The sequence below is a fragment of the Semicossyphus pulcher genome, unplaced genomic scaffold (genome assembly GCF_022749685.1).
Source record: "Semicossyphus pulcher isolate SPU_LCO1_2020_fin unplaced genomic scaffold, fSemPul1.0.p SCAF_18, whole genome shotgun sequence".
NCBI classification, from domain to species: Eukaryota; Metazoa; Chordata; class Actinopteri; order Labriformes; family Labridae; genus Semicossyphus; species Semicossyphus pulcher.
In genome coordinates this window covers 19,158,434-19,171,650 of record NW_027211691.1, presented here as the reverse complement: position 1 = coordinate 19,171,650, position 13,217 = coordinate 19,158,434, and the positions used below count along the sequence as shown (strand labels likewise).

The following is a 13,217-nucleotide window of genomic DNA, read 5'->3' as shown; positions in this document are numbered from 1 at the left end:
TTCCGTTTATTTGCTTTTATTCTTGTTGACCTTTTGCTTTGTGTTCTTGCCTTTTGTTGAATTTTGTACACTGCTCTGTTTGACCTCACTATTGATTGATTACTCTGTAGTCCTCTTGAGGTCCTGCCTTTGCTTTGCCTGTCAAAGCACTTTGAACAGCTGTTTTTAGAGATGCCATATCAATAAAGTTATTATTATTTGTATAGAAAAGCTGATTCCGCTGCACATTGCTGGGAGATGCACAGACTTCTGACAATAAATGGGTCCCTATTGAAAAACGGGATGTCAGTGAGTATCTGATAAGAAATGGCAACTGCTCCCAACTGACAAGATATCTGCCACTTAAATCTGACTCTTCAGTCAATTGTCTGTCTGCGGTATAACAAAAACTGTCTCTTGAAGTACTAAAGACATTCAAAAGAAACGTTTTCAAATCTAAAAGAGCAGACAAGCTGTTGTAGTGATGGAAAGACGCAGATCATCACTGGAGCCGACATTGCCTTAAAAGGTTACTTAGTTTCACTGCAGGTTTGTTGCAGCCTCGCTCTGCACCTGACCTGTGCTTCAGCAGCAGGGCCCTCAGGACGTTGGCTCGGTCCTCAGCTTTGATCTGGTCAGAAATGATCATCTGCTCCACCACCTGGTGGGCGATGCCAGGCAGGGTCTTCTGGTCCAGGTCCAGCAACACCGCACCTGTGCACGCACACACACACAAATTGGGAAACTCACATACTTAGCTCAGTGCTGTTTTCTAGGCTTAAAAGGAACTACAATAAATTTACCGTGAGAGATGGTTTTTCGGAGCTCCAGCAAACTGCGGAAAGACAGCGAGGCCACGTGAGGTTTCCCCCAGCGGTCGGTCTCCTCCTCAACGTCCTCCTCAAACTTGATCCATCGAGCCGTCTCCTTCCACTGCATCTCCTGGTTCTTGTCCATCGTCAGCTCATTCAGCTCCACGAAAACCTGAGAACAGCACGCAGGTGCAGGTGAGATATGATACAGAACATCCGCACTGTCCCAAAAAAACAGCATGCACTTTTAGCATATGTCAAATATTTATTTTGCAACCGCTGAACTTTGTATTTGGGCAGTTGAAACAACTTGGGTTAGTGGTAGAGACTGTAGTGGAGCATTTTGCATGTCAACAGAAACACTCCATTCTTACCAGGATACCAAGTTATTTATCAAATTCACTCAACACACACATCAGAAACACGGTCCGTGTTATTACGCCGGATGTTCGACTGCATAAAAATACAGACAAACAGCCAAAACAAGCCAAAGGGAGACAATCATCTGCTTCTCTCAGCTCTCCCAGCATCAAATATCTGTCGACAGGTTATTCATTGAACACCATGCTGGTCAGTCAGAGTCTCCTGTGAAATGAGGACCAATAAAAAAACCAGGCTTCATTCATCTTCCTGTGCCAAACTACCCCTGCAGCATGCCTGTGAAGTCACGCTCACACGGGTCAAACCTGACGCCGGCCGGTCACCCAGCCTCACCTTCTGGTACCCAGCCATCTGACCCGAGCCCACGTCCAGCAGGACGCCTTCAAGCCGCGAGGCGGAGCGGTACACAACCACCGGTAACGACTGGAGGAGCGAGACGGTGCAGGAGAGGACTCAAACACTGATACAGCCTCGCTTTTACACACATACGCACAGGTAACCCTTCCTCATCACACACCTGACAGGGACCTGTTGTTTACTGGGGCTGCTGGATAGGTGGGGGGGGCGCTCAGAGCTGTGTATGAGAATGTGTGTGTTAATAAAACATAGCTCTCCCTCTCTCAGGAGCTCCCGGTGTCCTGTTACCTACACTCCTCCTCTCCCCCCTCTTTTTTCCTCTCCTGTGTGAAAGGAAAGAACTCATTCATTCATTTTTAATTGTCTCCTTCCCTCCCGCTCCCATCCACAAGAGAGAGAGAGAGAGAGACGGCAGCGCTGCATGTGAGACAAACATTTCCCAGGACTTGCTGCAAGTTATGGTCAGATTTTGGGGGGAATTAAGTAAAGTCTAAAGTAGGAAATAAGATTGTTCTCCCTTAAAAAATGTCCTTAAATTGAAAGTGAATTAAAACTGCTGCATCGTGAATTTTTCAGACTAATGTTTTAAACTGCAGCATTTGATTTCCTGATTATTGAAAACGTGCCATGTTTTATCTGCCTATTTTCCAAACATTCCCCGAGCTAAAAAATTCCTTAGCAGCACGTTTTTGTACAATTTATTCGACACATTAAAACATATCCGTCCGTTTTGTGATTCTGGGTTTTTAAGCAGTTTTATCATTTGATTTCTTGTGTTCTTGCCTTTTGTTGAATTTTGTACACTGCTCTGTTCGACCTCCCTATTGACTGATTACTCTGTTATCCTCCTGAGTTCCTGGCTTGGCTTTGCCTGTCAAAGCACTTGCAACAGCTGTTTTTAAAGCTGCCATATCAATAAAGTTATTATTATTTGTTGTCACAATTTATGTCTAAAGTTTGAGTAAATATGTTGAAAAAGGTGACAGATTTGAGTTTAAATCGTCGTCGTCCGACTGTTGATTTTTCGTGAGGACTTGAGTGTCGTTTACATTAGGATCCAGATTGTGCCTTTAATAAAACTACAGGCTTTCAGCCCAGTCTTTTAAATGTATTGTGAATGAACATTTAATTTTAATTTATGTGATGTGAGCATATATAAGAAAATGAATGTGTAAACTGTTAACAGTAGAAGTGAAAGCACGCATTGGTGTGTATGTTGTATGCTGGCTGGTAGGGTGAATATAGACATGTTATTATGTACATGTAAGTTTAACAGGATAAATGGATGTATTCACCTGGAAATGAAGATTTAAAAATTTAAGATACTGATGAGGCTGAAAACAAACATTAAACTTGGTGTAGCATTAATTGATGCACGTCCAGCGTAATGTCTCACCTCGTGTGGGGTTCGGTCCTGCTTACGGCTGCGGGTGGTCGGCTCTTTGTGGTCCTTGCCAATGTGCACCACTTGTCCCTTGGTGCTCTTTCTGACCAGGTGTCTGCGCACGCCAGGAACATCTTCAAAACGATGACCTGATGGACGAGAGAGGAGAAGCGACATGAGAAGACAATTCAATAAATATTGTTTGAAAGGTATAAAACCACGAAAAAATAGTTCACAGGCTGCACAATTTTTCACTCTGCAGCAATAAGCATGCACGAATGATCTTAAAGGTTCAGATCTTAGCCCACCGCGTCACAGAGGGTAGTTTGCTTTTGTTTCTGTGGTCCCTCAGCAGAGAGTAGAGTTACTCTGGCAGCACAACAGGCATTGAAAAGGATGCTGAGAGAGACGCCGGATGGCACAGAAACAACACAAAACTGCGAGCAGGATTTGACTTCAAAGATGAGGTCAAAATTGGTACACTGGCTAAAAGAAATCTAACCAAATCTGACTGTAATGCTGCAGAAGAAAATATTAGAAAGTAAGTGACATCCCCTTAAAAAATACCAACCTTACCTTTGTCAGAGCCTGAGAGTCCTATGACATAAACATGGGAGCTTTTAAGGTTCTTCATCAATGTTCAAACTCATCGTCTAAAAACCAAGCGGCAATTTGAAGTTCAAAAGCTGTACGATCAATCGTGTCCATTCTAGCTTTACTTTTACAATCTCTTCATTTCTACTGAGTGGCTCGATTGTGAAGTCCCTTCATGATGTCCGAGTGAAGCTTGGGGCAGCCCCTGGAGTAAAGATTAGGCCTGATTGGCAGCTTTTGAAGGTAGGGGAGGATTTGTGGTGGGCGTAGGGTTAGCGCTGGCACGGCCGTCTGACTACGTGCCTCTAAACTGCAGCGTGCGACGTGTGTGTGACTTTTGACAAATCGGAAAAAGTTGCCGCTTCTTGACCGGCGCCTGACCCCGCCTCGGCTGAAGCGATCAGAATGCATCAGTGAGCAGAGGTGTTAATTTGCTCGGGTCACACAAAAGGGGAGGGACAGTGATCTAATAATTCCTCTTGTTGAGCAGCAGCCAGAGACAGAGACACTTTCCCAGGATGATTTATGAGGGCGGCAGGAAGATAAAAGAAGACACATAAAATAAGAGGTGATGAAGATGTTGGGAGGCTCGACTTTGCTTCTCTAAGCTGCATAATGACTGAATATCTGGAGGATATAAAGCCCATACCTCCATCAACAACCTCTCTGATTTACCTTCGCGTCCACTTAACTCTGTTTTATTTCACTAATGATTCAAGGTTGTGAACCGAGGTCCATGTTTCACAATTAGCCACCATGTTGGCTTGGGCCTCAGTCCAGGGGCCTCAGCTGACAGCAGGAACGGCTAATTTAATAATGTGGGCCTGTCTGACACACTCTCTGATAAGCTGCCGCTCTCTGCTGAGGGGTCGGAGGCCTGACGTAAATCTCCCCGACCTTGAACACAACCCCACGCTGGGCCGGGGGGCCGGGAACGTCACAGGGCAGCGGGGAGCCGAACGCAATGTAGAAGAACTAGAGCCGTGAGCCACCCCTTGCTCCCTTGCTCTGAAGGAATCTGAGCATCAACAAATCCCAGAATGCAATATTGTTGTGTAATCGCACAAGTATTTTGACGTTATTACCTTATAAAAACAGAGAGATTTAAATTGGCATTAATGGATTTGTTGATGACTTGGGGGCAGAAAGTACAAGACCGACACGTAACCACTTTATGAAGTCGATATAGTGAACATAGAGACCTTATTATACGTCCAGCAGACACGGGAAAACTGGCATTTACTTCAAGTCGTGTTTATGTCCAACTGATAAATGCATATCTTTGTTTTTTACCCTGACGTGCTTTGACTGCTGTCTTCCTGCAGTCTTCCGCAGAAGACTCATATGACGTGTCTAAGCAGCTGTTGTTTATACAGATTTGATCGTCCTGTCAGATTTGACAGGAGCGACCGCTTCCTGAGAACAGCATCCCAGGTGTGGGACGACATATATGCCCCCTCGTTCCTGGTTCATTGTCCTTAAGGCCTGTTTCAGGTTCTCAATGGCCTCCCTGATCCAACGGTGGTACATGTTGCTCTGACCGAATGACCTTGGCCTTAGGTATTCCTGTTCTGCTTTATCTTTTATTGCTCGTGTGCGCCTCCCAGATGTTTCCTTCTCACAGTTTCGTTAAGGCAGCTATTTTAATAGGACAAAACAGATCCGAACAAAAGGTGTGGCGTCATATAAGAGATGCCCTGCTTATCATGCAATAAAACATATATCGTAGAAACAGGAAGGTATGCGCAAGAAGGAACACCAGAGAGAATGTGAGATGAAATGTCAGGGTTAAAAAACACCTTAAAATCATTGTCTATTGATAAGAAAAGTATTTAGAAGTTCAGTGAAGCCAAGATGAACCTTTTTGGACTAATATTTTGTCTTGTTTAGCTCTGCGTTTGGTCTCCTCCACCCACTAGAGAGATATAGTTTAGCTGCTAAAAGCTCAAATGTGTTCACTAGCTAGTTGCTACCCGTGTCTCGCTAATGTTTGTTGCTAGGCAGGCAGCAAACAGGGAGTTTTATTGTGCAAAATGTCACCAATAAGACATTAAAGAAGTAAAGATGGAGTCTAAAACCAAAACACTGAGCTTAAAGATGCCACAACAGAGCTAAGGGAAGATGAATCTCTTTGACATACAAGTAGTCATGTGATTCATTAATATACAGATCCTAGAGCAGCAAATACACACACAGATACAATGCAGGTTCGGGGCTCATGTCACATGAAGCAGTTAGTGAAGGCATACACTGAATGCCATTAAAAATACTTTTTTTAAAGGGGGGGTAATATGCTAATTTTGAAGCTTCATATTTCACTCTGTAATACCTGTGGACTAGCTTAGCATAATTTACAGTTAAAAAACTCCTAATTTTTCTCACACGGATGCTCTGTGCAGGCCCTCTTACAGCCTCTGCCTAAAACGACTCAGTCAGCTCTGTCCCTTTAAGAAACCCCGCCCCTACAAGCCCGATTTCTTCTGACTGGCCAGCTGAGACTGCACTTTGTGACATCACAAACCTGGTGTTAACAGCAGCCTGCAGACTGAGCTGAGAAGCCTGGGGATTACTCCAACATACTTTTACCTACAGATTTGAAACTTCACCCACGTTTAGTCTGGACATCTAACATTGTAACATATATGTCTTAAAATGTGAAACAGCATAATACCTCCTCTTTAAAGACAAACTTGATAAAATCTTCATGCTGTGCCCCATTAACACACCTGCCCATCATCGTGTCATTAATCTGTACTCACTCTTGATGCCGTCCAGGTCAGCGGAGGCCAGCGTCTGAGCCTCGCTCTCGTCGGTGGGGATGCGCTGGTACTTGGCCTGCTCGGTGCCCGTCATGTTGCCTGTGCGCCGTCGCTCCTGCAGGTCGTAGCCGCGGCTGGAGGAGGAAACCCGGGTGAGTGGGATGTGTTCGGGTGGCGCTGTCGGCGGACCAGGGCTGGAAGCGTCGGGCGAGGTCGGTACACTAGATAAAAGCGGAGATGGAGACAAAGCTGTAGCTCAGAAGGCTCAAAAAAGTGACTGAGGAGCTTTTGTTTTTTGGTTATTTTCATTCAGTTGACTGAACATTTCCCCCCTAAAAAAACGTTGCATGTGAAGCAGGAAAAAATACTTTAACAAAATCCTACTACTCTGTTTTTACTGGTCATTTTTTCACCCCAGATACTTTGTGTTGCAGACGTTGCTACACTTGTGATAAAGCTGCATCTCTCAGGTCAGAACATTTAAGATTTAAATGCACAAAAAACTCCAAAAAGATGCTCAGCTAGAACAAATCCTTTAAATTCCCTTTGGAATGAACATAATGAACATAATGAACTCACCGTCCTGTCACTGTCAGCTGTCCACAGAACTATAAGTCTATTCTTTTCCCCTTACGTCAGCTTGTTTTGTAAAATACATCCCCTCTGATCGGCTGAAAACAAGCAAAAGGTGTATCCGCAGCTTTCCCCCAGCCCAGATTAAAGCCTCATGAAGAGGAAAAGCAAATGTCATAGGGGGGAGCCTGGTGCTGCTGAGGTGTGTTGTGTCGTCTATAGCGACAGGTGATATATGGGTCTCTGAGGAGCGGATTATTCAGGTCCATCAGATCGTGCCCAGCAGGCCCACTGGATGCCTGAGACATGGTAACGTACAGTGTGTGCCTCGCTGGCCCGAGCAAACATGTGCCTGTCATGCATTATGCAATCATCACAGCAGGTAAAGCCTGATTATAAATCTCTCACGCCCCTTTCTCTGTTTTGTTTTTAAGTCCGAGAACTGGACTCGACTCACTCTGAGGAAGTGGCATCGTCAGTGTCTGCTCCCTCTGCAGAGTGCGGTACGATATCCAGCTCCCGGGCTGAGTGGGGGCTCTCTTTGCCACGTTTAGCCACATGGTCTTCATCTGAAAGAAAGAACTGTGGAGAGAATACAGAGTTAGAGCGCTATTAACTGTTAAAGACGACAGTGAAACCAAAACTCAAAGCAAGACTTTGGATATCAGAGTAAAACAGAGACGCCTCGAAGGGTTTTAGTAGCATGGTGCAATAAGTCTTTAAAGTAAAAAAGGAAATTCATCTTGATAACAGATGTATTTAGATGTCTACGGCACAAATCTGCAGTTATTTTCTCACAACAAAATCTATCTCATGAGGACTCTGCAGTTTTAAACAATGGACAGACCCAGTAGAAAAATCTCTGGCCTCCAACTGGTCCCGAATGCAGCAGCTCGGCTTCGTACTGGTTTAACAGACGACTTGTCCTTGCTTCCCTCCTCTGGCTCCCTGTCTGTTCTAGAACTGATTTAGAATTGATTTTAAGATTTTACTGATCACTTTTAAAGCTTTTTAAAGCACTTGGGTCCTCGGATGGGGCCCTCTTGGTCGTTCCAAAGTGGAGGCTCAAATCTAAAGGCGAACGTACTTTTTGCTGTCAGGGCCCTTCGACTTTGGAACGACCTGCCAGAGGAGATGAGATCTGAGGCGTGCAGAATCAGAGACTTCTTTAAATCTCTTCTTAAGTCAATTTGACAGATTTATGTGATGTGTCCTTTCTAAATGCACTTTAAAAATGCTTTTAATCCATTCATCCTCAAGTCCTCGTCTGATGTTCTGAATTAGGATGGATCAAAGGGCAACAAGGATTCAGAAATGCTTATCCGACTTCAAAACAAAATCAGTTATTTGATCCAACATAACTCATCTTAATCATTATGCTTCATAAAACAGGACCCGATTTAACCTGATTATGATGTTAATAATACTAAGAACCAAACATGAAACCCACTGATGAATGATTAAAACTATACTGAAATATTCATAAAGGAAAATATGGTAATGCTACAACAGTGAGCGAGCGGGGTGGGTATCGATCCTGAAGCCTGAACATTAAGATGTAAAGACATGGACATTAACAGTCACAATGACCCCCTTTACATCTACATTTACAGGTGTTCTTATTTTAACTAAAGACTTTAAGAATATATAAAGGTAAGGGATAAAGGTGTGCAAAGTTACAACCTGACTGTTACACCAGAGGGCGCTCTTTATCCAACTTTCCTGCGTTATACAAAGCATTTTGTTTTTGATTTTTTTATAACAAAATGCAGTTAAAACAAGATATTGTCACCATTATACATGTCATACATTCACTGATGCTGGTGGACTTGATACAACTATTGTACTTTTGTGCATTTATTCGAAATAAATCACACTTTAAAACATTTTCAGAAACCATTTTGATAATCCATTTATAACTATTGAAAAGAATGGACTTTAGGGATCTCTGCATTCAATCCTGAATAAACCGAAACATCACTTCAGAGTAAAATGGCACATTTTTTCTAAAGTATTTAATAAAATAAAATAAAAACTCTCCCTAACAAGTGGTAGACCTGCATCAGGGCTGCACACAATTTAATCGTTATCGCAATAAACACATCGTAAAAGTCTGAATTTATTGCGATTAATAAGAAAACACATTTTATGTAAACAAGCCGCGCTTTGTCACTAAGCATTCGAAAATGTGACCTGTTGGATGGAGCCCTGGGTATAATGGTCGTGCTTTCAGGCCATTTTGATGCGATAAGATGAAGACCAAGCAACTATCAGCTACCACCAGATTAATAGATGTCACTTTTTGAAATAGTTCTGGACTCAGGAGGGACATGTGCAAACACAGGTACTGTGTAAAACATGTGGAGCAGCAGATAGGCATACATACTAAAAGTTATAGCTAATAAGCACTGTTTAATATTTGTTTATTTATCGCACAACTTATTGTTATTGCAATATTGAACAATGTAATCACACATCGCAGATTTTTCTCTGCTGATCTGCATACAGTGTTTGTAATCAAGACAATAATCAGCTCATTTATTGCTTAGTAAAATACTTAGTAAATACTTAAATACTTGACAATGTTCTGAGGCAGAAGTCAATCCTATCAGTGCTTCTCCTCTCACTCATATATTCACTTTAACATCAGCACAAAGTTCAGTGATTACCTCGACGTCTTTGCCTTTCTCAGACTCAGACGGAACAGAAGTCGTCTCCGTCACCTCGTCCTCCTCTTCCTCCTCATCCTCTCCCTCCTCTATGGGGCCGCTGCTGGGAGCGTGGCTGCTTTTGTGATCTTTGTCCTTCCTCCTTTTCTTGCTGCTCTTCTTCCTGCGTCCCTCGGAGGGCAGTTTGGACAGCGGGCGGTGGATGTGGTGAGAGGAGTGACGGTGGTCTGGGGAGAAGATACACCAACTTTTTACACATGCTTTAAAAGCTTATTATTATTAATTCTGTGGCTTCCTGAATATTGAAATGCATTGAACTAAAAAGAAGACTCTTACATTCAATGTCCTCCTCATGGTAGTTGTGGTGCTGTTCATCAGGTACGGCAGCAGCGGGGCTGAGGATCTGCTGAAAGCGCTGGACGCCCAAAGCTTTGTTCAGGTCCCCGTCATCCTCCTCGTCAGGGTGAGGAGTCCCGTGCAGTGATGAGGCAGCGGGAGCCTCTGGCTGCAACACAAACAACAAATGAGTATTTAAATTAGAGACACAAAATAAGAGGAAAAATCTTTTGATTGATTTATATATACGCCATAGGGCATTAGTTAATAAAGATTTGATGTGAATAAATGTAGAAAAATGCATAATAAAAGCACAAGTTTAAGGAGTATCCTACATACTTTAATACCCATAGAATTGTTGATATCTGTGACATGCAAAGGTAATCAAACTGTGACTGTAGGAGCCGCATTTTAGTTTACACTGTTTATTAATTTTTCTGCATTTAAGTCGTCTGTGAATATGTGTGCACCCCAGGCAGGTGGTGGGGGGCGCCAACATATGACGCATGATGCCCCTCCAACAAGCCCCAATCACAGCACACGCCCTTTATTATTTATTTAATGTTCTTATTTAGCATGTTCTTAATATGTTTGTAGGGTGTCTTGTTTTGTCTTAATACTGCTGTGTTTTGTCCAGAGCTGCTAAACTGCCTTTCGTTGTTTTTTATAACAGTGACAATAAAGATCTATGTATCTATGATGGAGGGTCACAGCACATAGCATCATTGACCGCAGGCACGACAGATAATTGATGATTTGCATCTATTGGAGCCAAATAGTTGCTTTAAAAATGTATTGAATATTTTGATTTGTTATTAATTTGTCATTAATTTTGCTACGTGTGTTTTCTTATCTGTCATGATTTGAGCGATAATTAATGAATGCCGGCTCGGAGTGGGAGGACGGTGCGTATTAACACACCCGCCCCCTTCATGGACAGGTGACTGCAGCCTGTGATTTATCCAGTGAGACATTTTGGCTAGAGGTGTTCTCAGGTATGCAGCTATTATGTTTTAGACCGCTGCTGAAGCACCAAAAGCTTATTGTTTGAATAAGCTTAATCCAAAAGGCAACTGGACTTTCAGTTCTGAACTGAGGATCCTTTCGGATTAGAGGTGAAACGTCTTCAAGAACTTCAACCAAGAGCAGCTGCCTTTTAGATTAAGCTTCGAAATACAATGACCTGGATGACTGAGATCCTTCAAAGACATATTGTTTGAATAGTATTGTAGTAGTCTGTTTGCCTGGCGACACTCTGGCCTCGTCGTCCGATCCTTTTGTTTGATTTGTGGATCTTGGAAAATAAACAACCAAAAATGAAAAGTTGTTGCTCATTGGTCACGTCAAACACAAACGCATGTCATGTAGAACCACCAGGAAAGAATTGCTCTTTTAGCATCTATATTGTCATCGTTTAAAATCCAGAATCTGTATTTCATATTTATTTTTTGCAATAAACATAAATCAACTCTCACTGGATTTATTCTGGATTAAAAGTCTGCGTGTGTGATGACTGTACCTGTACTCTCTAAGTGGTGAAACTCTCGGGTTACAGGACAAACCTGCCTTTATAAAGCTTTTGTCACTTCAGTGGCTTTAGGATTTTTCTGCCAATTAAACAATTAAAGAGAGGAAAAAGTTTTCCCTTCAAATTAACAGTTATTTCTGTCCCCTGGGATGTTTCTGGAACTCTTAAGTCATCATCAACAATTAGACTGACTGGTTTCCAGCTGTGATAAGCCCCTAATCTGTGTGTTGCATTGTGGGAGAATAGTGTCAATCAGGAGGAGTGTTTTAGTCTGCACAGTTACTTTTTATTCCAGTGTGAGCATAATGCATGCTTAAACCCTGCAGAGAATTAGCCTGTAGTGTGAGTTTGGGACACCCTCACAAACCAACACTAGAGGGAGTTCTGGTTCTGCAAATACGCCACAGTCCAGACATCACATGACGAGGCCTCTCACGCACGCCCTTCTGCTAATGAGACTTAAATTGGAAACAATAGCCATGTGCATTGATCAGTTACTGTTTGTCCGTGCAGTGGTGTGACAGGGATCATGTGGGTGATAAGAGATCTGTTTTCTTGCAGCAGGATTCTGCGCCCCACTGTGCCCCGCTCTGCCGGAGGGATGTTGTGATAGGGTTTGGCCGGAGCCAACAGAGCAAGTGGATCTACTCCGGCTAACAGGATTGCGCATTAGCCGCCTCGAAGCAGCCTAAATGTTTCCATGAATCCTGCACAGGTAGTCAGATCCTGCAGTGACCTCTTCTGGGGCAACAAGTCATCTGATTCTCCCACAAACGGTTCTCAGGACACCCAACATGTTGTGTCATATATTCAATTCTTTCCAGTTCTGCAGGGAGTAACAGAAAGCATGTGATGGTGTACGGTTACTCCTCTCACCTGCAGCTTCTGCTTAGCTTTGTGTCTGACACGCACAGCAGACTGCTGAAAAAGTACACAAATACACTGTGATATATTAAACTAAGAGTAGAATGTGCTGAACTCTGCCTAGTAAAGTTGCATGTGAGTTTTTCCATCTATGTACATTGAACTAAAAAATATTTAACTTTTTAATCTACTACATACATCTGAAAGCTTTAACAACGGGTTGTTTTACAGATTAATATTTAACAGAAAGAAGCATTTGATTTGCTTATATAAGAATATGTATTGTATAAGATTCCCAACCTTTTCTTGTCATGTGACCTCTTATAAAAAGGCCGTCTTGTTACGGCGCCGTATCACGTTTGTAAGCAGTTTCAGTTTCTCATTCTCCCTCTTAATACTCATTGAATTATCCAGTGTTCACAAAAAGCCAAATAACAAAGAAATCTCCAAATTTTTGCAGCAGAATTATGCAGAATTAACGTTTTGTCATGACCACAGATTTATCTTGAGACCATTCGGTGGAGCCCGACCCCTGGATTGATTAACTGATTGATTGTTTTCCACTAGTGCGGCTTTTTTTCTTTGTTGGACTTATTACTGCACTCTAACTTAGTTTTATATATCGTATTTCATTCTATCTAAATGTTAGCTTTAACAAATAATTATATTCTAGCGTAATTTAATTAAATCCACGCTTATTGTGTAATTGAGGATTTTACTTCTCATTGTTTTGTAATGCCTAATTTATTTTTCTTCCATTTCTTTGCCTCTGTAGAGCACTGGATAACCTCACTGGATATTAAAGCTCCTATGATTTTGGCGCCCCCTGTGGACAAAGTGTTCCCTCTCATCTCTTTGCTGATCTTGTCCTGTACATATTTTAAAAAATCATGCTTTCTTTTAACATTGAAACGTATCACTTGCTGTGAATCTTTGCTGTGGAAAATAAAGAAAAAAGGCAGTTTGGTAATGCAAAGTTAA

At 42.4% G+C, this 13,217-nt stretch overlaps 1 protein-coding gene across 1 annotated transcript in view; it reads right to left on the bottom strand.

The window, feature by feature from the left end:
* slc4a2b (solute carrier family 4 member 2b) overlaps positions 1-13,217 on the bottom strand; it is a 38,684-nt gene that overhangs the window by 10,425 nt on the left and 15,042 nt on the right. Inside the window, exons 3-9 of the mRNA XM_069667698.1 lie at positions 9,845-10,013; positions 9,509-9,735; positions 7,297-7,421; positions 6,267-6,487; positions 2,926-3,062; positions 783-963; positions 558-693 (exon numbers count right to left, since the gene is read on the bottom strand). Of these exons, the coding sequence (XP_069523799.1) occupies positions 558-693; positions 783-963; positions 2,926-3,062; positions 6,267-6,487; positions 7,297-7,421; positions 9,509-9,735; positions 9,845-10,013 (1,196 nt within the window). The remainder of the gene's footprint in view (positions 1-557; positions 694-782; positions 964-2,925; positions 3,063-6,266; positions 6,488-7,296; positions 7,422-9,508; positions 9,736-9,844; positions 10,014-13,217) is intronic.